The 25298-nt window shown below is 51.5% G+C and overlaps 1 protein-coding gene across 2 annotated transcripts; it reads left to right on the top strand.

The window, feature by feature from the left end:
* The first annotated feature begins 748 nt into the window (after window positions 1–748).
* On the top strand, window positions 749–11652 carry WDR45 (WD repeat domain 45). 2 transcript variants are annotated; one of them, XM_066615274.1, is made up of 11 exons: window positions 749–887; window positions 2010–2144; window positions 2593–2667; window positions 2843–2947; window positions 3187–3292; window positions 6746–6840; window positions 7024–7103; window positions 8441–8649; window positions 9956–10057; window positions 10143–10288; window positions 11106–11652. In XM_066615274.1, the coding sequence occupies exons 2-11, from the start codon at window positions 2096–2098 to the stop codon at window positions 11213–11215; spliced, it is 1077 nt and encodes a 358-aa protein (XP_066471371.1). In that variant the 5' UTR covers window positions 749–887; window positions 2010–2095; the 3' UTR covers window positions 11216–11652. The 2 variants fall into 2 exon arrangements, with proteins under 2 accessions (XP_066471371.1, XP_066471373.1); XM_066615276.1 differs by having other exon boundaries at window positions 749–914.
* The last annotated feature ends 13646 nt before the right edge of the window (window positions 11653–25298 follow it).

Raw genomic sequence — 25298 nt, 5'->3', positions numbered from 1 at the left:
AGAGAAATGGGGAAGCAGTTGTCAGTAAAGTTGCATAGAAACTTATTTTCTCAAATATCCCCCATCCAGTCTGAGCCCCTGGGAAAGACCAAATCTTGCAGCCTACATTTAAAAGTATTGTGCCACTTGCCCTGTGGGGTGAATTGTAAGGTTAAAAACATGCTTAGAACTGTAGAAACTCCTAGTGGTTGCGCACCAGGACCCACTTTTTAGAATGAGAATCTGTCAGGACCCACCAGAAGCAATGTCATGACCAGAAGTGACATCATCAAGCAGGAAAATGTTTAACCATCTTAGGCTGCAATCCTACGCACACTGACCCAGGAGCAAGTCCCATTTACTATTATTGTTAAAAGAATATACATAGTAGCCTGTTAAAAGTACAGGTCTGTAACATTTCCCCAAATGCAGTCACATACCAGCCTAATATATTAAAAATAAAATATTGAAATGACTGGGGACCCACCTGAAATGGGCTTGTGACGCACTAGGTGGGTCCCGACCTACAGTGGGGTTTAGATGTGCTTAGGAGTCCTCATACTGAAGGCTGGGCTTCCACCCCAGCGCCAGTGAAACCAGCTTTGTAGTTTGCACCCTACCCTTCAGTGGCGTCAAACCGGAAGCTTTGCCAGTTTCCAAGATGGCCGCCCTCTGTCTTAGGGCGGCGGGCGGGCGGGTGCCAGTTTCCAACATGGCTGGGCAGCCGCTTCGCGCTCAAGAGACATATGAAGAGTTTCGGTTTTGGGTGCGGAGCCACGCCCGCTGTGGCTTCAGCACTTCCTGGGTCCCGTGATAGGGAAGCGCTCTGCGCTTCTTCTCTATGGTGTGGCTGAACTCATCGGGGCAGACGACCGGTGTTTACCCAGCGGAGGAAAGGCTGGCTAGATGTAAATATGGGGGTGGGGGCTTTACAGGTGAGGCTGGGGGTGGGGAAGGGGGGGCTGGGGTGCTCAGCTGATGGTCTGGGGCAGGAAGACAGCAGGCTGAGATCTTTCAACCTAGTGAGTTGTGGGGAGACTATAGGGGGCTATAGGCGTCTGGGGGCAAGGAGAGCTGCGGGGGGGATCCTGGCGTTGGGCCTGTGGGTTTCTGCGGGGCTGGGCGGCCTGGTGTCAGGGAAGGTCCTTGTAGGGTCAGTGGCACTGCCACAGAGGTCGAAGGAGGTCTGGAGCAGGGTGACCAGATGTCCTAACTGCCAAAGTGGGCAAGGCACCCCAAAATGTAGAGCTTCCAAGAAAAATGTAGGACAAAAAAAACTCATCTATTGCTTTCAGGTGGCTAATTTAAACACTATATTAAACTTAAAACTGTATTACATATAATTTGTTATTTACAAGAAGGCTGTACGCTGCCTGCAGGGACCAATCACAGGGAAAATGAGCACATTTAAGTTCTCTTCCAGGACACGAGGCTAAAAAAGAGGGCATGTCCTGGAAAAAGAGGACATCCGGTCACCCTGGTCTAGAGGAACCTAATGGGAAAGTGTGTTCATTTCAGTCCTGTGTGACTGACTAGAGAAAGGGTAGGCTTGAGAGAACAGAGTCTGGGACCAGAGGAAGAATTATGGGCAACAGAAGGAGTGTTCTTTAGAGTGCCATCCGTGTACAGGCCACAGCCCCTAGGAGCTTACAATATAAAATAGTCACCTGGGAAAAACGTAGGTCGGGATGGCAAATGGAGGCAGGAACAGAGATCATGAAAACATAAGAACAGCCCCACTGGATCAGGCCATAGGCCCATCTAGTCCAGCTTCCTGTATGGCCCACCTCGTAGGGTCTGTGGCAGTGCAATACAGGTCAATTCCAAGGAGGCCAATGGATGAGTCTGAATAGGGGAAGGAGAGAATAAGGAGACAAAATGGTAAGTGGAGTCAGACAGGAGGATGCTGGACAAGGTCTGTCAGATTGAGGAGGAGGAGGAGGCTGAGAAGGCAGAGCATTGGTGGAGGTTGGCGTGACTCTTTTGTGTCAGGCTTTCTACTGACTCTTTCCTTTTCCCCACCATGTCAGCCACTGTATTGGGTAAGGTAGAAAAGAAACAGACAACCCCTGTGTGCCTGGCCCTGTCAGGGCAGAGGTGACCCACAGAGTTCATCATGGCACAGCAACGTGGGGTCAACAGCCTGCGCTTCAACCAAGACCAGAGTAAGTAATCCCCTTCAACCAGTTTCCTAGTTCAGATCTGCTTTTTTATTCTTTTAAGGCAGAGTCACAACCCAAGTTCCAAGGTGAAATTAGAATTATTTGTTTCAAAAGAGGAGACATTATGAATCTAACATCTAGGGGCAGTCTTTGTGTCTCCCTTGTGTCCCAGTAATTGCTGAAGTGCTTAATTTCTAAAATATGAGGTGGCAAAGGTCCAACCTACCTGGAGGCACTCCTCCTCAAAGATTGAAAAAGTGTGTTGTTGTTATTTAGCAGTGGTAGCAATGCACTCCTCAGTGCTCAGAGATGCACCTTTACACTTCCTCTAAGGCTGGCATCTAGCATTGTTATTGGTTGTAGAGCTTCATCCTGGTGCAGGCTAAGCCCTAGGATGCTATGTTTCCTGTGCATATTACAAGTTTAGTCCACTTCCTCTTTCCCATCATAGGCTGCTTCTGTTGTGCAATGGAGACTGGTGTTCGGATCTATAATGTGGAACCACTTATGGAAAAAGGGCACCTTGGTAAGAAATGATGGGACAGAAAATGGGATTGTAGGTGAACTGTTTCTCTGAAACTGTGGAGCGTGTGCTAGCATCTAGTGACTCAAGGGGTGAGACTTGCATCTAGTGACTAGCATCTAGTGACTCAGGGGGTAGCTTTGGCCCTAAATATGTCTCATTGTTTCCCCGCTTGCAGATCATGACCAGGTGGGCAGTGTGGGGTTGGTTGAAATGCTACACCGATCCAACCTGCTGGCTATCGTGGGTGGAGGAGGCAACCCCAAATTCTCTGAGATCTCAGGTGTGTATTTTTCAAGGGAAGTCTAATTACTAGACTCTACTAATCTTAAGCTGTCCTATTAGGCTGTAGTAGGTCAGTTTAAGGGGATCTCTTGTTGTGATCCCTGGATTTTCTTGCTGCAACTATATCAGTGACGCAAATAAATGGATGTGGTTCCCCATACTTTTCCACTGCGAAAGGTCATCTTTCTCCACATTGTTTTTCTACAACTTTCCTTTGTGTTAATGTCTCCTCTACAGTCTTGATCTGGGATGATGCTCGTGAAGGGAAAGAGGGCAAAGACAAGCTGGTATTGGAGTTCACCTTCACTAAGCCTGCATTGGCTGTCCGCATGAGGCATGATAAGTATGTATGGGATTAATAGTTTCATGTTTTTCCAGAGACTGTGTGGGATATGGCTTTATTTTGCACAGAAGAGAGGGAACCTTGCTATGGGTAGCTTGATCTCCTGCCAAGTCCCAAAATCCAGATTTTGCAGCTTCAAAAGTTCAAATGTTACTCTTAAAAAACCCAACTATGCATAACAATGTGATTTGTGTGCAGTAAGAGGGAACAAACTGTAACTTAAGCACTTGTTTTGTATGCAGATCATCCTAGTTTCTGAAAAATTGAGAAAATTCCTTTCTGAAATCCTAGAGCAGGGGTGCTCACACTTTTTTGGCTCGAGAGCTACTTTGAAACCCAGCAAGGCCCAGAGATCTACCAGAGTTTTTTTTACAATGTTCGCGCCATCATAACATATAACATTTATTTGTACAATGTATGTTGGTGTACCTTGTGCCCCACTGAGTATAACAGGACTTACTCCTGAGTAGACATGCCTAGGATTAGGCTGTGAGGCTGCAATCCTAGCCACACTTACCTGGGAGTAAGCCCCATTGAGTACAATGGGCCTTACTCCCGGCGTTTCCTCCCAGAGGCACCTGAAGGGGGGGTGGTCGGCACTCCGCAATCTACTCATTTTGCCTCGCGATCTACCGGTAGATCGCGATCCACCTATTGAGCACCCCTGTCCTAGAGAGTGACTGCCAGTCAGTGTCGAGTGATCCAGCTGGACCAACGGTCTCACTAAGGCAGCTTCCTGTATTCCAGCGAACCCAGAACAGTGATCTCTTCTCAACTGTGGGTTAAACACTCAGATTTGACTCGATGTGAGTGTCAACCCTGTGTCTCAAGGACCTCCCAGATGTGACCAGAAGGGTTTTCTGGCTGTGTCCAGGAGGTTCTTTGAAGGCTTTCTGCTGATTTCATTATCCACAGAAATAGGCATCTGAGGGGGAGGGGAGTTTCCAGGAACTGATCCCCCATGAATACTAAAGGCCCACTGTATAGGTTCTGTGTTTGTTGAAGGAGCCATAACAATTTGACTGCACTGCTGTAGTGGACATGTGAGAAAGCAAAATGTATTGGCTTCAGATAGGTACTCAGATGAAACAGATTCTAAAAGCAAATATACAAATGAAACCAGAAGTCTTTTTATTGGGATTGACAGAGGAATGTGTGGAGAAAAAAGTTGAAACTTTATTTTTATATATGACTAGTGCAGCGAGAATATTTTTTGCACAATAGAAGACATCAGAAGTACCTTTGGTGGGAGAATGGTGGATAAAAATTTTGAACTTAGCAGAAGTGGACAAACTGACATTGCTTAAGGAAAAATCAGTATTTTGGGGGGGAGAAAATTGGAAACCTCTCATTGACTTTCTGTGTACGAAGAAATAAAATGAGACAATGATTTGCAGATTTCAGGAATAAGGAAACAAACTTAATTGTAGAGAAATTGTAGAGAAAAGGTTAGTGATAGTGATAGTAGAGAAAAGGTGATAGTGAGAGGTTAGTGATAGTGACAATTATGACAGTTTCCTCTGAGGCTTGTGCAGAGTTCAAAAGACAATGCAGTCAAGCTGCCACCTCTTTGTTACTTTAAAGGTGCTACAAACCCACAGGAGGATAAGAAGTTTGAGGAGCAGTGGGTGTGTGGGAGGGGCAGGGCATAAGAGTGATCAAGCTAGGTTGGTAAGGAAGAGGAATTTAGATAGCCAAGATTTAGATAGCCAAGGTGCTATTCCCTACTGTCTAGGCCCTTTTAAATCCTATTTTTCACCACCTAAAGGGCTAGAAAACTTGCTAGAATATCTTTTTTATGTGATCTTTTTGTGTGCGTGCACGCGCATGTGTGCTAGACACAGGAATGCATTTTATTTTGCATGTGCAGGTGCAGCGAGAGAACTAGAAACCTTTTAAGGTTTTTGAACTTTAATACCTGCTAGAACAGTAATTCTCAAACTCTGAGGGAGCTTTACTCCCTCAGTAAGTTCTTGCGGGGGAAGGGCTAGGGCAGCAATGCTGCTAAGGGAGGCTGGTACTTGTGACTTACTTTATGAAGACAGGGCTGCAAGAGGTGCAGGGAGCTCTGTGCAGCCCTCTGCAGCGCTCCCCCTTCAGAGAACTCAGGCACAAAGCACCTCCTTGTCATGAATATGTACAGTTCAGGCCTAGTAGCATTGCAAGGCCTGAACCAAGCTAAAACAGTAACACAGAAGTGGCTTGCAGTCCTAGCTGCTAGGAATTTACAACTCAATGGAAGGTGATTATGTAGCACCTAGGCAGCCAGAAAGACGCCCATCAAGGATGGAATGCAGCTGTAGATCTCCAGGGGGGAGGGAATTGCTGAGAGGGCGAGCATCCAGGGAGGACAGGGGTCTTTGGTCTTTGTCTCTTGGTGAGATAGGTGGTGGGTGCACATCCTGCCCCACCAGGACCATGTGGCCTCATAGGTAACTGAGGATCTACAAAAGAAGCTGACCCAGGTGAGAGTTAGAGAATAATAGTTAGCCAGTTAGCTTTATTGTTTTATGCTGATATGTTTCCTAGAAGTTTTTATGCCTCTAGCATTTGCTGCCTTTTGTAACTTTTTGTAACCTTTTGTACTTAATAAAGTAAAAATCCTTTTACCATGTTGGTTCATTGTCTGTTGGGGACAAAGGTTCAGAATCCTGCCTAGCCGTTCAGCAAGTTACCAAAAATCCTCATTGTGGACTAGAAACTTGAGGACTGAGACTTTAAGTAAAGAAAGTGCTCAGTGCCTACAAGGGATATAGTTAAGCCTAGAGGGTCTCTCTGTCCCTGGACTGAGGCACTGGGTCTTACAGGGTGGTGGCAGTACTACCGAACAGTGATCTTTGAGGGCTCTAGGGTTCAGAACCAACAACCCTGAGCACCCCAAAACCCTGGGAGTGAGACCTAGTATACGACACTCCTGCAAAATGAAAGTGCTTTGCACTTGCTTTCTCTGAATGCTGCAGAGGGCTGCACAGAGCTCCTTGCACCTGCTGCACAGGTGACAGAGATAAATTGCACCTGCTGCAGCCCTGCTCCCTGCACCTGCTGCAGCCCTGTCTTCATAAAGTAAGTCACAAGCACCCTTCCTCGCCCCCCCCCACAATGATCCTGGGGATCACTTCCCTGCCTCTCCCCTTCCCCAGCCCCTTAAAGGGACCCTTAAAGCCCCTTAAAGGGATGAGGGAACCTTTACATGAACTGGTGGATCACGACCCACCAGTGAGAACCACTGTGCTAGAAAGTAAGTCAAATGCATCATGCTGCTTGCATCAGGGGTTCTCAATTCAGCCCAAGCTTCCATAGTTACCAAGAAAAGAAAAGAAGTTGAAATCCTCAGAAAAAGTTTTTTATTGAGTGAACACCCTTAAAATATATGCATACTCAATAAACAAACTGTGGCATTCTGGATCCGCTCATCCACTTAATTCTGTGCCTTTTGTTTTTCTTCCCATCCAGGATCATCATTGTTCTGCGGAACCGAATCTATGTTTATTCTTTCCCTGACAATCCCACCAAACTTTTTGAATTTGACACCCGGGACAATCCCAAAGGTATGAACCCACCCCACCCACACACTCTCTTCCAGTTTCCCCTACCTGAATCAGCCAGTCATTCTATTTTGCAGCAGCAGAAACAAGCACAGTCCCTGTCACTGAACCAAGAAACAAGCCTGGTTCTGATCGCTGTCTCCTTTTTTCCTTTTTCTTCCTCTTGCACCACCTCTTGCACCTCAGGACTCTGTGATCTCTGTCCCAGCTTGGAGAAGCAGCTCCTGGTTTTTCCTGGGCACAAATGTGGCAGCTTGCAACTAGTGGTGAGTGCACTAGGAGGAAGAGGGGCAAGGCATGCAAGCAGGGGAGAATCACTAGTAGCCCTTCCTTGGTCAGGCTTGTTACAATCATGACTTAAACCTTGCTGAATGCCTGGGTTCCGACTGGTACTGTATAGAACTCAGAAATTCCAGGGAGCCTGTTGAAGGATGATCAGGCAAAATGAGAACCTTCTGTGTATGAAAAACTATTGTGTCCAGTATGAATGGGGTTAATTCCTATCCCCAGGTAATACAGGGAAAGATCCATTAGCCTTACAGTAAAGTAAAAACTTTATTTTATATAGATGTGTGTGTAGTTTGTCATTGCAATCTATAGTTACAGCTTGTAAGCTGCACTGGGCAGGAATTTGCCTCCTGTCCCCTCCCTCTCCCCCACCTATGCTGTAAGCCTACAGGTTATGTCTTCCTTAGGGCACAATTCTAAGCAGGTCTACTCAGTTCTGTTGTGTTCAATGGGACTTATTCCCAGGAAAGTAAGGATAGGATTGCAGCCTTACTCACTGCACACTTAGGGACCAATCCTATCCAACTTTCCAGCACATGTAGCTGCAATGCAGGCCTGAATTAAGTGAACAAATGTCCCTTTACCTTGAAAAGGCCTCTACGACTGCTGCCCCCCCCCCAAGGATTCAGTGCATGCCCCATTGGCACAGCTACATTGCTGCTGGGACATTGATAGGATGGAGCCCTCAATGTATGTATTTTACAGTTCCCAGTGTTGAAGCACTTCATTATTAATAATACGTACAGATAGACTGTAAGCTTGTCAGGGCAGGGGTCTCTTTTGCTTATTGACATAAAGACCATGTACATATAAAACTATATAAATAATATTACAAGCCTTAATAAGTTCTTAATAGGTTCTCAGGACCCCACCATCTCTATGCCTCTGCTGTGCAATTGCAGATTGCCTTTGACTTTGGGTATGAGGTAGGTCTTTACTGTTTTTGTTTTATGCATAATAAACAAGCTGAGAGATTAGGGCCCAACCCTAGTCAACTTCCCAGTGCTGATGCAGCCACAATGCGGCTCCAAGGTAAGGGAACAAAATTTTGCTTACCTTGAGGAGGCTTCCATGACCCCCCCCCCCACTGCCCGCAGATGCAGCACATGTTCTGTTGGCACAGCTACATTAGTGCTGGAGAGTTGGATAGGCTTGGGCCCTGTGACTCTTTGGGGTTGCAATACTGAGCTAGAAGGAGCAACAGTTCAGTTCCGTGTAAGCCAACCTTTGTATGCATGTTCACTCAGCCACACAAAGGAATCAGCAAGGCTGAATTTTGGTTTGTTCATTTTGGTTTTCTTTGTCCCTGTCTTAGGACCTTTCCAGCACCAAGCCAGGTACTTCCTCCGCCCCATTCACCATCAACGCCCATCAGAGTGAGATTGCCTGCATTTCCCTCAATCAGCAGGGCACCGTTGTGGCCTCTGCCTCTAAAAAAGGGACCCTCATCCGCCTCTTTGACACACAGACCAAGGAGAAGCTAGTAGAGCTCAGGAGAGGGACAGATCCAGCAACCTTGTACTGGTGAGAATTTTCCCCATCCCAGCCACACACAAGAAGTCCTTGCCCACAGACAGTATGTACCTCTTTGCTTTTTATATGGATTAAACTTCAAAGTTTGGTCCATGTGAATTTTATATGAACCAAAGTTGCTGTGCCCTCCAAGCCCTGTCATTCAGCCTTCACCCTGTGTGTTTTGAAGCCAAAGTAGTGTCCTCTCAGCCACAGCAGGTGAAGATTAGGCTGGGTGAGCAAACAGGTGGAGGAATGGGCAGTGGGGCACAGCAGGTATAGCTTCTCTCAGCGCCTGGGAACATTGAAAGGTATAAGCATCAAATCTGGCACACCTAATTTGAAGGATTCTGTGCCAGAATCTCAGTCACTTCAGCCACTGCCTTGAGGCTCTCATTAAGGTGAGAGAGCAGGTTAATGTGGCCACTCCAAGATGGTGCAGTTGTCTTCCTCCAGGACCTGCCAATACTTAGCATTAATTCCCACTACGTAGCCTTGAGGAGTCATGAGGAGCCTTGAGGAGTCATGACACTACGTAGTCAGGAGGAGCTGAAGATTCGGTGCCCTGATGTGCAATGGAAGAGCATGCTGCAAGCGCACAGACCCTGAGTGGCCCTCCTCTGTTGCCAGAGGCCAGCACCCACCATTCTGTGCTCTTGCACAGTGCTGGATGTTGGTTCTCCTCTTGCATGTTGGTGCAGATTTTCCCTGGTCCCATGTGATATCTCTTCGACCTCTGGCAGTGAGTGTACCACTGTGTGAGTTAACGCTATGTAAGTATCGACAGGTCTGGGAGAAGGTATGGCTCCGCTAGCCTTTCATTGTATCTGAAAAGCAACAACTAACCTCCAGCTGAGTTCCCACAACTTTCTTGGGAAGCAGCATCCTGTCTAGAGGTGCTGTGGAGAAGATGAAAGCACTGGAAAAATGCAAGTGGGGCATTGCAGTGAGGAGAGCATGTAGCACCAAGGAAGTATGGTTTCTGCTCATCCTCATTTGAAGTCTCAGTGGACCACCTGAAAGCATCTTGGGGATCAGCACAAGATCCTCAGTTTGAGAATCACTATCATAAAAAAGATTTGCAGTTGAAGAACAGCAGAAGGTTTAAAAGGCTGTTCTTTAAAAATAGCAACTGTCTCCTTCTACATGGTTCAGATAATGTCCTGCCTCTTCAGCAACGGGCTCTGCAAAGGTCTCTTTTGGCTACCCCTCCATCTCCTGCCCTTCTTGCACAGCAGTTGCTGTTATGTGAATACAATGATGCGATGAAGTCTTAATGTGAGAAAAGTATTGAATTCACCTTCTCTTCTCTCTGCAGCATTAACTTCAGCCACGACTCTTCATTTCTCTGTGCCTCCAGTGACAAAGGAACTGTCCACATCTTTGCCCTAAAAGACACTCGCTTAAATCGCCGCTCAGCGTAGGTAGTGGGCTCACAAACTCTAGAGGGGAAAGGCATCGTCATCTCTGCCATTCTGACTCCCTGTCCCCTCCCTGTCTCGCAGATTGGCACGTGTGGGGAAAGTCGGGCCCATGATAGGCCAGTATGTGGATTCTCAGTGGAGCTTGGCTAGCTTCACTGTGCCAGCTGAGTCTGCCTGCATCTGTGCTTTCGGCAGGAACACCTCCAAGAATGTCAACTCAGTTATTGGTAAGTGGCATTGATGATAGGGTACAGATGCTTCTTTGGCCCTGTGCTTGGCCATCCGACAACTCCTTTGGGTGGCTGCAGTTTGTGTCCCAGCATCAGCCCTGCTGCTGGATGACATGGCCTGCCTAAGGTTGTTGATTTTGGAAACCATTAAAGAGCAACAAAATGCCAATTGTTTTAGCCTATAGTAAGCTGCTTGGTTGCCTTGTAACTAAGTGTGGAGTAGTTTTCCTCAACATAAGAGGCACCATTTGGACTTTCTGCCCATCCGTTTCATCTCCAGGTAGATTAATCTCTTGTCTGAAACTGTGGAGAGCTGCTCCTACTATCAGTCAGTGTAGATCAGGGGTGCCCAATCCCTGGCCCTGGGGCCACATGCAGGGCCACATAGGGCCTCGCAATGCGGCCCTCAGGGAGCCCCCAGTCTCCAGTGAGCCTCTGGCCCTCCAGAGATTTGTTGCAGCCCACACTGGCCTTGCTTTGTGCAAGGCCTTTTATAGGTCTTGAGGTATTGCAAGACCTTCATTCATTCATGTAAGTTCATCTTTAATATATTCATTTATGTAAACTTATGTAAATTTATTCAAATTTTAAATATAAATTAATTCTTTCTTTCCCTGGCCCCTGACGAAGTGGCGAGAGATGATGTGGCCCTCCTGCAAAAAACTTTGGACACCCCTGGTTTAGATCGTACTGAACTAGGGGAATTGCACTGATGGATGCATCCTGTATTCAGTCTCTCTTTGGGAGTGGAATTCTGGGAGGGAGGCATTTGTGGTCTGGCCTGAATGTTTCAGTTTTCTTTCCAATCTTACAGCTATCTGCGTGGATGGTACTTTCCACAAGTACGTCTTCACTCCAGATGGCAACTGCAACCGGGAAGCCTTTGACGTCTACCTGGACATTTGTGATGATGATGACTTTTGAGCCTGGCTAAACAAGCTCTGTGGGCAGACAGAAGTACTGCTAGACCCACTGGCATTTTGGATTGTTGCTTAGATCTGGGTGTGTTGAAGGCCTCATTTGGAACAGAAAAAGGCATGCTGGGAATCCAGCTGGGCTCCTGTGGCAAGCTGGGATGGATGCCGGGAGAGCACCTTAATTCTTTGTTTCTCTGTGCTGTCACCCCAGATGTCCTGTGTTTCTTGCCACCTTTGTCTGACTTCTTAGCTCTTGCAGGACCTGTGAGTCCTGTTTGGATGGATAATTTCTCAGACTACTCAGCTCAGCCTGGATTTTGGGAGCTTGGAAGGCAGGGGTAGCAAGATCGTTCCTCCCAGCTACACCTGGAAGTTCCCAGCTCTTGAAGAGACTTGCGGAGGGGTAGGGGGGAGGCTATAATTAAAGTTCAGGTGCAAGTGCTGCTTCTTTGCTTTTTTGACAATCTGTGATCACTTAAAGGATAGGCTGAAAAACTGAGAGGGGGTAACACGTGAGATAGATCTCTAAGGTATGGGAGCTAGACTGAGGCTGTAGTTTTTCTACTCAGAAGTAAACCCTTTTTGATTCAGTGGGACTTACTCCCAGGTAAGTGTGCATAGGAGTGCAGCCTTCACTTGTATGAAGGTAATTGTGGGGGAACTTTTGCTCCCTTCATAGGGTCCTCCATAAAGTATGGGTGGAAGTGAGCAAGGGAGGGAGGAATTCTTGGTTTAAAAGTGATGTTGCTCATCTTTTAGTATGTGATGAGACAGTGCCATTAGTTACACTTCCCTTAGCATTCTTTAAATCTCCCTTTTTCTTTTCACATAACTGTGTTAGATTTCACAGAACTGTGGTTAGCTTGCAGGATGCATGTGTTGCAGACTGTGCCCCTTCAAAGTGCAGGTTGGGGGTATTCAGGAATTCATGAAAGAATTCCTTGAAATGAAGAGAAAAATTCAAAGTGCTTGACATGCTGCTTCAGTGTGTGAGGAGTTCCTGATGAAGATGGGGAAGCATTCAGATAGGAGATTCTTCCTCCCCTCCCCAATCTGAAGTGCTATAGTCCACCAACTGATCATGCCAGTTGGGTGTGGTTTAGCTCTTTGCCTCTCCTGCTGGATATTCTCTGTGCCTGGCTTTCCTTCACCTACATCATACAAACACCTGTAAACTCGCATACATACCTCCATTGATCTCCTTATGCAGTTTTTAAAAGATGGCAGAGAAGTAGTTTGGAAAGTATAAATGCTCCTTTTGCATTTCGGTGTACTTTCTACATCTTTAAAACTATGCTCCTTACATTAGGGGTATAAATATGTTTGTTGGGGGTTTCATGCATGACAATTTTAGCTGCTCAAGTAGCAAGTCACTCTGTGTTCAGTGAGACCAACTCCCAGCGTGCATAAGATTACAGATACAAACCAGTCCTGAGTGTGTGCACTTGGAAGTGTGCATAGAGTTACACCTTCTGAGTGTCTTTGCTTAGTCTGGCCAGGTCTCTGGGCCTAGCTTGAAGTTCAGAGTTTAAGGCCTCACCTCTGGGTCAACAGCCTAAAGCTCCAAATGAGTGAGGGAGTCTCTGTAAACGGCACACACCTTGGAGTGCATGTATACAACTTTCAAAATTGGGGAACTGTCCAGATCCTCTTTGGATTTGGAGAAGAAGGCAGAGTATCAGCTGTTCATGTGTGCTACATTTTATGTCGGGCTTCATGGTCCATACAGTTGATGGAACAGCATAGGCCTCTGGCTAACATACCAATAGCACCTAAGCCACCTGCTGATCCAAACCATGGAAGGGAGTCTGGGCTGCAGACCTTGGGAGAGGCAGGCAGGGCAGCGAGTAATGGGAAGGCAGAAAGAGCAAGTGGAGAAGACAAGATTCTGGAAAAAGAAGATTATGAGAAGGAGGTTTGTCATTAGAAAATGTGGTTCCTGGAATGGTCAACTTCAAATGGATTTTGTGCATTCTCTCCCTGTTCTTATACTTTTTGATGTGTCTTGGCTGCCTTTACAGAATGATTTGTCTTGCGTGGGTTATAACAGACTGCCCCAGAGTCACTTGATCTAGGGCATGACTGATCTTGTCAGAGTTATCTGTTTGCCATGAGGCTCAACTGTTTTCCGTTATGTACTTTTTACTTTTATTTTGTGCTTGTGACGCACAGCATACTTTGATTTCTGCGTGTTGGCCTGATGCAATGTATGTCTAGCTTGATGACAGGCGTCTTATAGGCATTTGCAGTAGCTATACATCTTGGATTAACAGAGTGTTTATCCTGGGCTGTCCCCCTTTACCACCAGGCTCTGTCATAACATGTGTGATGAAATTATGTAACCACTATACACTGTGAACAATAAGAGAATTGTGCAATATTTGTGCCTGTTGATGAGCTCCTGTATCCTCCTAAAGTCAAGAGTGTTTGGCCCTTTTACAGTTTATTCAAAAGGTCTCAAAAAGTGTGAGAAAGTAGAGATGGAACACTTCTGGAAAGGCCGAAGCAAGGGAAAAGAGTTTTTCCATTTTTTTCCTGGAGAAAAAACAAATATAATCAATGCTGACTTTCTTATCTGACTTAAACTTTAATATTTTAAGAACATACATGTATTGTGTATAACAGCACATAAAATTGAACTGTTCGAGACGTTTATAAAATGTACAAGTATAAATGCCTTATTTTTATGCCAACAACAATTACTGTACAAATATACCCAGTGTCAGAGATAGAATTAGTTGGGGAAAGGGGGCAGGGGAGGGGGGGGTACACACACATGGCAGGGAGATTAAAAATAAAGGCTGAAAAATAGAAATGCCAGCACGGTAGTAAACAAATGGAGGCTTTACTACCTGAGCTTCTGCAGAAACAGAAGGAACTAGTATCTTTGGAACGCTGAAAATAAAGGTACCAATTAGATAACTATGTGACAATACATTTTAAAGTTTTATTATACAATGAATATACTATTTTACATATAAAGGTGGGAGGGTAAGCAGGACTTGGCCCATTCATGAGGCTGACTGAGGTGGTTGCCTTGGGCAGCAATAGTGGTGCAAGGTGCCCACTTCCATCTGCCCATTGCTCCCTCCCTTCACAGACCCTAGTTTGAAAAAGTTAGAGGGATAGAGTGGAAGAAGGAGAGGAGAGGGGCGGGTTGGAGAGAGGACCTCTGAAAGGGGTGCACAATTGGTACGTCATACTCAGGCCCAGGGTTGAAAAGGGAGCCAGGGAGCCAAATTCATATTCCTGTGAGATACAGGAAGCTGGACTAGATGGGTCTATGGCCTGATCCAGTGGGGCTGTTCTTACGAAAGGCTGGCACAGTGCCAGGTTCAGGGGCAGAATTTGGTACGATGCTTCATCTGCCAGGAAGTCTTGTGGTGGTTCTGGGAGTAAGCCCCACTGTACTTAGTGGGCTTGCTTCTGAGTATTAGAACATTTCTGTCTTGCTTTTTTAATCAGAAGGCACTTGGAGCAGCTAATAAAAATTAAAAGCACAATAAAACAGCAATGGAAACAGGGCAGCTATGAATAAGACAGCTAAAGCAGGTTAAAGTAGTAGCTTCTAGGGCAGTGGCTCTCAAATGTTTTAGCACCAGGCCCCACTTTTTAGAATGACAATCTGTCAGGACCCACCAGAAGTGATGTAATTAATCTTGGAGTGATGTCATGGTTGCAAGTGACATCATCAAGCACGGAAATTTTTAACAATCCAAGACTGCAATTCTATCCAAACCTACACAGGAGTACCTTAGATACTATAGTTTATAAGTTTCTTGCTAAAGCAGGCTCATTAGAAGTAATGCAGAGATCATTTGTTTCTGTAGTAACTTCCCTGGGAAATTCCAGCCAAAGCTAACCTTTTATTCTCCTCCATTCCCTTTTGCAAATGCTGCTGCAACCTGGTTCCTTTTTGCAAATGCATGCATTTAGCAGAGATCTGTTTTTTTCAACACCAGAATGGGATCCTCCTTTCCATTTGAAGCAAAGTCCCAGGCTACAATTCAATGCACCATTACTTAAGAATAAGTATTAGTATTGGCAACCTTCAGTCTCGAAAGACTATGGTATCGCGCTCTGAAAGGTGGTTCTGGCACAGCGTCTAGTGTGGCTGAAAAGGCCAATCCGGGAGTGACAATCCCTTCCACACCGGGAGCAAGTGCAGTCTGTCCCTGGTCTGTCTCCCTGGCTATGGGCCTTCCTTCTTTGCCTCTTAGCCTCAGACTGTTGGCAAAGTGTCTCTTCAAACTGGGAAAGGCCATGCTGCACAGCCTGCCTCCAAGCGGGCCGCTCAGAGGCCAGGGTTTCCCACTTGTTGAGGTCCATCCCTAAGGCCTTCAGATCCCTCTTGCAGACTTAAGAATAACACCCATGGAAAGCAGTGGGTCTACTTCTGAGTAAAAAGGGTTGCAAATATATGCAGCTGCATCTCTCTGCTGTGAACTGAATTGCACAGTCCCAGTTATAATAAAATAATAATAATAATAATAATAATAATACATGCATTTATATACCACCTTTCTTGGTCTTCAGATTTCTCCTCAGACTTTATTCAAGGCAGTTTACGAAGGTAGGCTGTTCTAAATCCCCCGTAGGGATTTTTACAATTGAAAGGTTCTATCTTTCAAGAACCACAACATTTCAGATGGGTCTTTCTGATCTGGTATCACATTCTGGCCTCCAGTTTCCTCCCATGCAAGCTGACAAGCAGCTCCTTCATCTCTCACATGAAGGGCAGCCAAGACGCTTCTTCACTCACACCAAAGAGCAGGTGGAATAACTTGGCTGGGCTTGTCAGCTGCTTCAAGGTCTCACCATTCACAGTGCCGTGGCCTCGAACTGGCAACCTTCAGATGTTATCTTCAGGCAAATGGAGGCTCAACCCTCTAGACCAGACCTCCTGCCTTATGTGTTATAAGTTGTATGTTATATGTAGAACTTCTGGCTTAACATACCAGACACCTTAAAGGTGGATTTGATTCATGGATCTCCTGCAGTGGTTCCCAACCTTTTTCACTTGCATATCCCTTGGCAGCCCATTTCCATAAATTGTAGCCTTCATATTAGCAAAATGTTTGTAATAATACAAGCCCTCATCCCCTCTCTAAGAAAACCCAGACTTCATGTATTCATCACATATTTTCTCTTTTCATCTGTTTGAAGAACAGAAGATTGCCTTTGCACTGTTTTGGACCAGAGATGACCTGAGAAATTCTCAGTGACTGATCACTTTCCATATTATGTTTCAGCTTTTTTACTGTGCTGGTTTTCAATCACTGGTGCATACATGAATTGATGACTAAAAACTAGCTATTGGTGGGGCTTTCACAGCCAACTAGCTACCTCTGGTCCTGCCTTGCTGGTCCTTGCAAGGCATTCTTGCCTTGCATGGCATTCTGGAGCACAACCTGCCCTTTTCTGCCATTATTCCATTCTTTTTCAACTACCCCTAAAGGTCCTGTTGAGTGTCCCTGGGAGTACATGAATACCAGGCTGGGAACCACTGTTTTACTGGTATGTTGTTTACAGTGCACTTACTCTGATCGTGTTTACAAAAAGGTGGTGAAGACCAGAATTTAAAGAAAATAAAAACGTATCTTATATTTTACTATGTTTTAAATAGATTAGAGACTACAGTTCTTAGGTAACAATCAGTGGTAGGTTATTTTTCAGGATCTGGCCTCCGGTAAAATCAGACAAAACTATAGTCAGACACCCCCCTAAGTTCCGATGGTCATAGAAAATTCCATGATTTTTTGCTCAAAACCTGCCCTCGACTTATCTGTGGGATCGACTTATAGGCAAGTGTCTGCTGTAAGTCCCACTGACTATTGTTGTTAGAAGCATATACATAGTAGCCTGTTAAAAGTACAGATCTGTAATATTTTCCTAAATCCTGTCACAATTCATGGTAGTATCAAGTCTTACATTAAAAATAAAATATTGAAATGAATGAGGACCCACCTGAAATTGGTTTTTGAGTTCTAGGGCTTTCATTTGTTTAAAATAAGTGCTATCATTGTGAATTATACTAAGAAACAGGCCGGTGGCCCCTGAAGCTGTTTCAAAGTTAGCAGAATGTGTTCTCGAAAAGGGACAGTCCCAATTACAAGCTGTATTCTGACCTACGTCTTCAAAGGCAGCGTTGCATCTATAAGGCATCACAGCAATCAAGGTGATTGGGTTATCACGGGGTACAAAGTTTCTTTTGGGCCCCTTTGCAAAGGGGGAGAGGTGAAACAGAGTGGGGAAGGGTGGTGACAGGTGAGCATAATGGGGGCAGGGGATGACAAAACTGGGGGAAGGGTGGAGACAGCTGGAAAAGCCTTTGGAACCCAGGTCTACCCACCCTTGTAGGATCAGCAGCTAGATACATAAGAACAGCCCCACTGGATCAGGCCATAGGCCCATCTAGTCCAGCTTCCTGTATCTCATAGCGGCCCACCAAATGCCCCAGGGAGCACACCAGATAACGAGACCTGCATCCTGGTACCCTCCCGTGCATTGGCATTCTGACATAGCCCATTTCTAAAATCAGGAGGTTGCACAAACGCATCATGGCTTGTAACCCATAATGGATTTTTCCTCCAGAAACTTGTCCAATCCCCTTTTAAAGGCGTCCAGGCCAGATGCCATCACCACATCCTGCGGTAAGCAGTTCCACAGACCGACCATGCGCTGAGTAAAGAAATATTTTCTTTGTCCCAACTCTCCCAACACTCAATTTTAGTGGATGTCCCCTGGTTCTGGTGTTATGTTATACAAAATTGTTGTACAATAATAAGTGAAAACAAACACACGCTGCCTCCTGTCCCCCCTTCCTGGGAGTAAGCCCCACTGACTGTATGGGGACTGCCTGCTGAGTAGAGGTGCAGGGAGGGGCTCTGAGGCTGCCTCCTGTCCCCCCTTCCTGGGACTAAGCCTCACCGACTGTATGGGGACTGCCTGCTGAGTAGAGGTGCAGGGAGGGGCTCTGGGGCTGCCTCCTGTCCCCCCTTCCTGGGAGTAAGCCTCACCGACTGTATGGGGACTGCCTGCTGAGTAGAGGCGCAGGGAGGGGCTCTGGGGCTGCCTCCTGTCCCCCCTTCCTGGGAGTAAGCCCCACTGACTGTATGGGGACTGCCTGCTGAGTAGAGGTGCAGGGAGGGGCTCTGAGGCTGCCTCCTGTCCCCCCTTCCTGGGAGTAAGCCCCACCGACTGTATGGGGACTGCCTGCTGAGTAGAGGCGCAGGGAGGGGCTCTGGGGCTGCCTCCTGTCCCCCCTTCCTGGGCCTAAGCCCCACCGACTGTATGGGGACTGCCTGCTGAGTAGAGGTGCAGGGAGGGGCTCTGGGGCTGCCTCCTGTCCCCCCTTCCTGGGAGTAAGCCCCACCGACTGTATGGGGACTGCCTGCTGAGTAGAGGTGCAGGGAGGGGCTCTGAGGCTGCCTCCTGTCCCCCCTTCCTGGGCCTAAGCCCCACCGACTGTATGGGGACTGCCTGCTGAGTAGAGGTGCAGGGAGGGGCTCTGAGGCTGCCTCCTGTCCCCCCTTCCTGGGACTAAGCCCCACCGACTGTATGGGGACTGCCTGCTGAGTAGAGGTGCAGGGAGGGGCTCTGAGGCTGCCTCCTGTCCCCCCTTCCTGGGCCTAAGCCCCACCGACTGTATGGGGACTGCCTGCTGAGTAGAGGTGCAGGGAGGGGCTCTGAGGCTGCCTCCTGTCCCCCCTTCCTGGGCCTAAGCCCCACCGACTGTATGGGGACTGCCTGCTGAGTAGAGGTGCAGGGAGGGGCTCTGGGGCTGCCTCCTGTCCCCCCTTCCTGGGCCTAAGCCCCACCGACTGTATGGGGACTGCCTGCTGAGTAGAGGTGCAGGGAGGGGCTCTGAGGCTGCCTCCTGTCCCCCCTTCCTGGGAGTAAGCCCCACCGACTGTATGGGGACTGCCTGCTGAGTAGAGGTGCAGGGAGGGGCTCTGAGGCTGCCTCCTGTCCCCCCTTCCTGGGCCTAAGCCCCACCGACTGTATGGGGACTGCCTGCTGAGTAGAGGTGCAGGGAGGGGCTCTGAGGCTGCCTCCTGTCCCCCCTTCCTGGGACTAAGCCCCACCGACTGTATGGGGACTGCCTGCTGAGTAGAGGTGCAGGGAGGGGCTCTGGGGCTGCCTCCTGTCCCCCCTTCCTGGGCCTAAGCCCCACCGACTGTATGGGGACTGCCTGCTGAGTAGAGGTGCAGGGAGGGGCTCTGAGGCTGCCTCCTGTCCCCCCTTCCTGGGAGTAAGCCCCACCGACTGTATGGGGACTGCCTGCTGAGTAGAGGTGCAGGGAGGGGCTCTGAGGCTGCCTCCTGTCCCCCCTTCCTGGGCCTAAGCCCCACCGACTGTATGGGGACTGCCTGCTGAGTAGAGGTGCAGGGAGGGGCTCTGGGGCTGCCTCCTGTCCCCCCTTCCTGGGCCTAAGCCCCACCGACTGTATGGGGACTGCCTGCTGAGTAGAGGTGCAGGGAGGGGCTCTGAGGCTGCCTCCTGTCCCCCCTTCCTGGGAGTAAGCCCCACTGACTGTATGGGGACTGCCTGCTGAGTAGAGGCGCAGGGAGGGGCTCTGAGGCTGCCTCCTGTCCCCCCTTCCTGGGAGTAAGCCCCACCGACTGTATGGGGACTGCCTGCTGAGTAGAGGCGCAGGGAGGGGCTCTGGGGCTGCCTCCTGTCCCCCCTTCCTGGGCCTAAGCCCCACCGACTGTATGGGGACTGCCTGCTGAGTAGAGGTGCAGGGAGGGGCTCTGGGGCTGCCTCCTGTCCCCCCTTCCTGGGAGTAAGCCCCACCGACTGTATGGGGACTGCCTGCTGAGTAGAGGTGCAGGGAGGGGCTCTGAGGCTGCCTCCTGTCCCCCCTTCCTGGGAGTAAGCCCCACCGACTGTATGGGGACTGCCTGCTGAGTAGAGGTGCAGGGAGGGGCTCTGAGGCTGCCTCCTGTCCCCCCTTCCTGGGCCTAAGCCCCACCGACTGTATGGGGACTGCCTGCTGAGTAGAGGTGCAGGGAGGGGCTCTGGGGCTGCCTCCTGTCCCCCCTTCCTGGGCCTAAGCCCCACCGACTGTATGGGGACTGCCTGCTGAGTAGAGGTGCAGGGAGGGGCTCTGAGGCTGCCTCCTGTCCCCCCTTCCTGGGAGTAAGCCCCACCGACTGTATGGGGACTGCCTGCTGAGTAGAGGTGCAGGGAGGGGCTCTGAGGCTGCCTCCTGTCCCCCCTTCCTGGGCCTAAGCCCCACCGACTGTATGGGGACTGCCTGCTGAGTAGAGGTGCAGGGAGGGGCTCTGGGGCTGCCTCCTGTCCCCCCTTCCTGGGCCTAAGCCCCACCGACTGTATGGGGACTGCCTGCTGAGTAGAGGTGCAGGGAGGGGCTCTGAGGCTGCCTCCTGTCCCCCCTTCCTGGGAGTAAGCCCCACTGACTGTATGGGGACTGCCTGCTGAGTAGAGGCGCAGGGAGGGGCTCTGAGGCTGCCTCCTGTCCCCCCTTCCTGGGCCTAAGCCCCACCGACTGTATGGGGACTGCCTGCTGAGTAGAGGCGCAGGGAGGGGCTCTGGGGCTGCCTCCTGTCCCCCCTTCCTGGGAGTAAGCCCCACCGACTGTATGGGGACTGCCTGCTGAGTAGAGGCGCAGGGAGGGGCTCTGAGGCTGCCTCCTGTCCCCCCTTCCTGGGACTAAGCCCCACCGACTGTATGGGGACTGCCTGCTGAGTAGAGGTGCAGGGAGGGGCTCTGGGGCTGCCTCCTGTCCCCCCTTCCTGGGAGTAAGCCCCACCGACTGTATGGGGACTGCCTGCTGAGTAGAGGTGCAGGGAGGGGCTCTGAGGCTGCCTCCTGTCCCCCCTTCCTGGGAGTAAGCCCCACCGACTGTATGGGGACTGCCTGCTGAGTAGAGGTGCAGGGAGGGGCTCTGAGGCTGCCTCCTGTCCCCCCTTCCTGGGACTAAGCCCCACTGACTGTATGGGGACTGCCTGCTGAGTAGAGGTGCAGGGAGGGGCTCTGAGGCTGCCTCCTGTCCCCCCTTCCTGGGCCTAAGCCCCACCGACTGTATGGGGACTGCCTGCTGAGTAGAGGTGCAGGGAGGGGCTCTGAGGCTGCCTCCTGTCCCCCCTTCCTGGGCCTAAGCCCCACCGACTGTATGGGGACTGCCTGCTGAGTAGAGGTGCAGGGAGGGGCTCTGGGGCTGCCTCCTGTCCCCCCTTCCTGGGCCTAAGCCCCACCGACTGTATGGGGACTGCCTGCTGAGTAGAGGTGCAGGGAGGGGCTCTGAGGCTGCCTCCTGTCCCCCCTTCCTGGGAGTAAGCCCCACTGACTGTATGGGGACTGCCTGCTGAGTAGAGGCGCAGGGAGGGGCTCTGAGGCTGCCTCCTGTCCCCCCTTCCTGGGCCTAAGCCCCACCGACTGTATGGGGACTGCCTGCTGAGTAGAGGCGCAGGGAGGGGCTCTGGGGCTGCCTCCTGTCCCCCCTTCCTGGGAGTAAGCCCCACCGACTGTATGGGGACTGCCTGCTGAGTAGAGGCGCAGGGAGGGGCTCTGAGGCTGCCTCCTGTCCCCCCTTCCTGGGACTAAGCCCCACCGACTGTATGGGGACTGCCTGCTGAGTAGAGGTGCAGGGAGGGGCTCTGGGGCTGCCTCCTGTCCCCCCTTCCTGGGAGTAAGCCCCACCGACTGTATGGGGACTGCCTGCTGAGTAGAGGCGCAGGGAGGGGCTCTGGGGCTGCCTCCTGTCCCCCCTTCCTGGGACTAAGCCCCACCGACTGTATGGGGACTGCCTCCTGAGTAGAGGCGCAGGGAGGGGCTCTGAGGCTGCCTCCTGTCCCCCCTTCCTGGGAGTAAGCCCCACCGACTGTATGGGGACTGCCTGCTGAGTAGAGGCGCAGGGAGGGGCTCTGGGGCTGCCTCCTGTCCCCCCTTCCTGGGAGTAAGCCCCACCGACTGTATGGGGACTGCCTGCTGAGTAGAGGCGCAGGGAGGGGCTCTGGGGCTGCCTCCTGTCCCCCCTTCCTGGGACTAAGCCCCACCGACTGTATGGGGACTGCCTCCTGAGTAGAGGCGCAGGGAGGGGCTCTGGGGCTGCCTCCTGTCCCCCCTTCCTGGGACTAAGCCCCACCGACTGTATGGGGACTGCCTGCTGAGTAGAGGTGCAGGGAGGGGCTCTGAGGCTGCCTCCTGTCCCCCCTTCCTGGGACTAAGCCCCACCGACTGTATGGGGACTGCCTGCTGAGTAGAGGTGCAGGGAGGGGCTCTGAGGCTGCCTCCTGTCCCCCCTTCCTGGGCCTAAGCCCCACTGACTGTATGGGGACTGCCTGCTGAGTAGAGGTGCAGGGAGGGGCTCTGAGGCTGCCTCCTGTCCCCCCTTCCTGGGAGTAAGCCCCACCGACTGTATGGGGACTGCCTGCTGAGTAGAGGTGCAGGGAGGGGCTCTGAGGCTGCCTCCTGTCCCCCCTTCCTGGGACTAAGCCTCACCGACTGTATGGGGACTGCCTGCTGAGTAGAGGTGCAGGGAGGGGCTCTGAGGCTGCCTCCTGTCCCCCCTTCCTGGGCCTAAGCCCCACTGACTGTATGGGGACTGCCTGCTGAGTAGAGGTGCAGGGAGGGGCTCTGAGGCTGCCTCCTGTCCCCCCTTCCTGGGAGTAAGCCCCACTGACTGTATGGGGACTGCCTGCTGAGTAGAGGTGCAGGGAGGGGCTCTGAGGCTGCCTCCTGTCCCCCCTTCCTGGGACTAAGCCCCACCGACTGTATGGGGACTGCCTGCTGAGTAGAGGTGCAGGGAGGGGCTCTGGGGCTGCCTCCTGTCCCCCCTTCCTGGGCCTAAGCCCCACCGACTGTATGGGGACTGCCTGCTGAGTAGAGGTGCAGGGAGGGGCTCTGAGGCTGCCTCCTGTCCCCCCTTCCTGGGAGTAAGCCCCACTGACTGTATGGGGACTGCCTGCTGAGTAGAGGTGCAGGGAGGGGCTCTGAGGCTGCCTCCTGTCCCCCCTTCCTGGGACTAAGCCTCACCGACTGTATGGGGACTGCCTGCTGAGTAGAGGTGCAGGGAGGGGCTCTGAGGCTGCCTCCTGTCCCCCCTTCCTGGGACTAAGCCCCACCGACTGTATGGGGACTGCCTGCTGAGTAGAGGTGCAGGGAGGGGCTCTGGGGCTGCCTCCTGTCCCCCCTTCCTGGGCCTAAGCCCCACCGACTGTATGGGGACTGCCTGCTGAGTAGAGGTGCAGGGAGGGGCTCTGAGGCTGCCTCCTGTCCCCCCTTCCTGGGAGTAAGCCCCACTGACTGTATGGGGACTGCCTGCTGAGTAGAGGTGCAGGGAGGGGCTCTGAGGCTGCCTCCTGTCCCCCCTTCCTGGGAGTAAGCCCCACCGACTGTATGGGGACTGCCTGCTGAGTAGAGGCGCAGGGAGGGGCTCTGAGGCTGCCTCCTGTCCCCCCTTCCTGGGCCTAAGCCCCACTGACTGTATGGGGACTGCCTGCTGAGTAGAGGTGCAGGGAGGGGCTCTGAGGCTGCCTCCTGTCCCCCCTTCCTGGGAGTAAGCCCCACTGACTGTATGGGGACTGCCTGCTGAGTAGAGGTGCAGGGAGGGGCTCTGAGGCTGCCTCCTGTCCCCCCTTCCTGGGCCTAAGCCCCACTGACTGTATGGGGACTGCCTGCTGAGTAGAGGTGCAGGGAGGGGCTCTGAGGCTGCCTCCTGTCCCCCCTTCCTGGGAGTAAGCCCCACTGACTGTATGGGGACTGCCTGCTGAGTAGAGGTGCAGGGAGGGGCTCTGAGGCTGCCTCCTGTCCCCCCTTCCTGGGACTAAGCCCCACCGACTGTATGGGGACTGCCTGCTGAGTAGAGGTGCAGGGAGGGGCTCTGAGGCTGCCTCCTGTCCCCCCTTCCTGGGCCTAAGCCCCACTGACTGTATGGGGACTGCCTGCTGAGTAGAGGCGCAGGGAGGGGCTCTGGGGCTGCCTCCTGTCCCCCCTTCCTGGGCCTAAGCCCCACCGACTGTATGGGGACTGCCTGCTGAGTAGAGGTGCAGGGAGGGGCTCTGAGGCTGCCTCCTGTCCCCCCTTCCTGGGAGTAAGCCCCACTGACTGTATGGGGACTGCCTGCTGAGTAGAGGCGCAGGGAGGGGCTCTGAGGCTGCCTCCTGTCCCCCCTTCCTGGGACTAAGCCCCACCGACTGTATGGGGACTGCCTGCTGAGTAGAGGTGCAGGGAGGGGCTCTGAGGCTGCCTCCTGTCCCCCCTTCCTGGGCCTAAGCCCCACTGACTGTATGGGGACTGCCTGCTGAGTAGAGGTGCAGGGAGGGGCTCTGAGGCTGCCTCCTGTCCCCCCTTCCTGGGCCTAAGCCCCACTGACTGTATGGGGACTGCCTGCTGAGTAGAGGTGCAGGGAGGGGCTCTGAGGCTGCCTCCTGTCCCCCCTTCCTGGGACTAAGCCCCACCGACTGTATGGGGACTGCCTGCTGAGTAGAGGTGCAGGGAGGGGCTCTGAGGCTGCCTCCTGTCCCCCCTTCCTGGGACTAAGCCCCACCGACTGTATGGGGACTGCCTGCTGTGTAGAGGTGCAGGGAGGGGCTCTGAGGCTGCCTCCTGTCCCCCCTTCCTGGGACTAAGCCCCACCGACTGTATGGGGACTGCCTGCTGAGTAGAGGTGCAGGGAGGGGCTCTGAGGCTGCCTCCTGTCCCCCCTTCCTGGGAGTAAGCCCCACCGACTGTATGGGGACTGCCTGCTGTGTAGAGGTGCAGGGAGGGGCTCTGAGGCTGCCTCCTGTCCCCCCTTCCTGGGCCTAAGCCCCACTGACTGTATGGGGACTGCCTGCTGGGTAGAGGTGCAGGGAGGGGCTCTGAGGCTGCCTCCTGTCCCCCCTTCCTGGGAGTAAGCCCCACTGACTGTATGGGGACTGCCTGCTGAGTAGAGGTGCAGGGAGGGGCTCTGAGGCTGCCTCCTGTCCCCCCTTCCTGGGACTAAGCCCCACCGACTGTATGGGGACTGCCTGCTGAGTAGAGGTGCAGGGAGGGGCTCTGAGGCTGCCTCCTGTCCCCCCTTCCTGGGCCTAAGCCCCACTGACTGTATGGGGACTGCCTGCTGAGTAGAGGTGCAGGGA

The sequence above is a fragment of the Tiliqua scincoides genome, chromosome 2, assembly GCF_035046505.1.
Source record: "Tiliqua scincoides isolate rTilSci1 chromosome 2, rTilSci1.hap2, whole genome shotgun sequence".
Taxonomy (NCBI): Eukaryota; Metazoa; Chordata; class Lepidosauria; order Squamata; family Scincidae; genus Tiliqua; species Tiliqua scincoides.
Note: the sequence above shows the minus strand (reverse complement) of the source record. Positions and strands in the feature narration are given on the sequence as shown.

What these genes read in the sequence shown, in the direction of transcription:
- WDR45 (XM_066615274.1), top strand. Translation starts at nt 2,096, where the DNA reads ATGGCACAGCAACGTGGGGTCAACAGCCTGCGCTTCAACCAAGACCAG. An exon ending in GTGGCAGCTTGCAACTAGTG is followed by an intron (nt 7,104 to 8,440) that starts GTGAGTGCACTA and finishes TCCCTGTCTTAG; the next exon opens with GACCTTTCCAGCACCAAGCC. An exon ending in CGCTTAAATCGCCGCTCAGC is followed by an intron (nt 10,058 to 10,142) that starts GTAGGTAGTGGG and finishes CCTGTCTCGCAG; the next exon opens with ATTGGCACGTGTGGGGAAAG.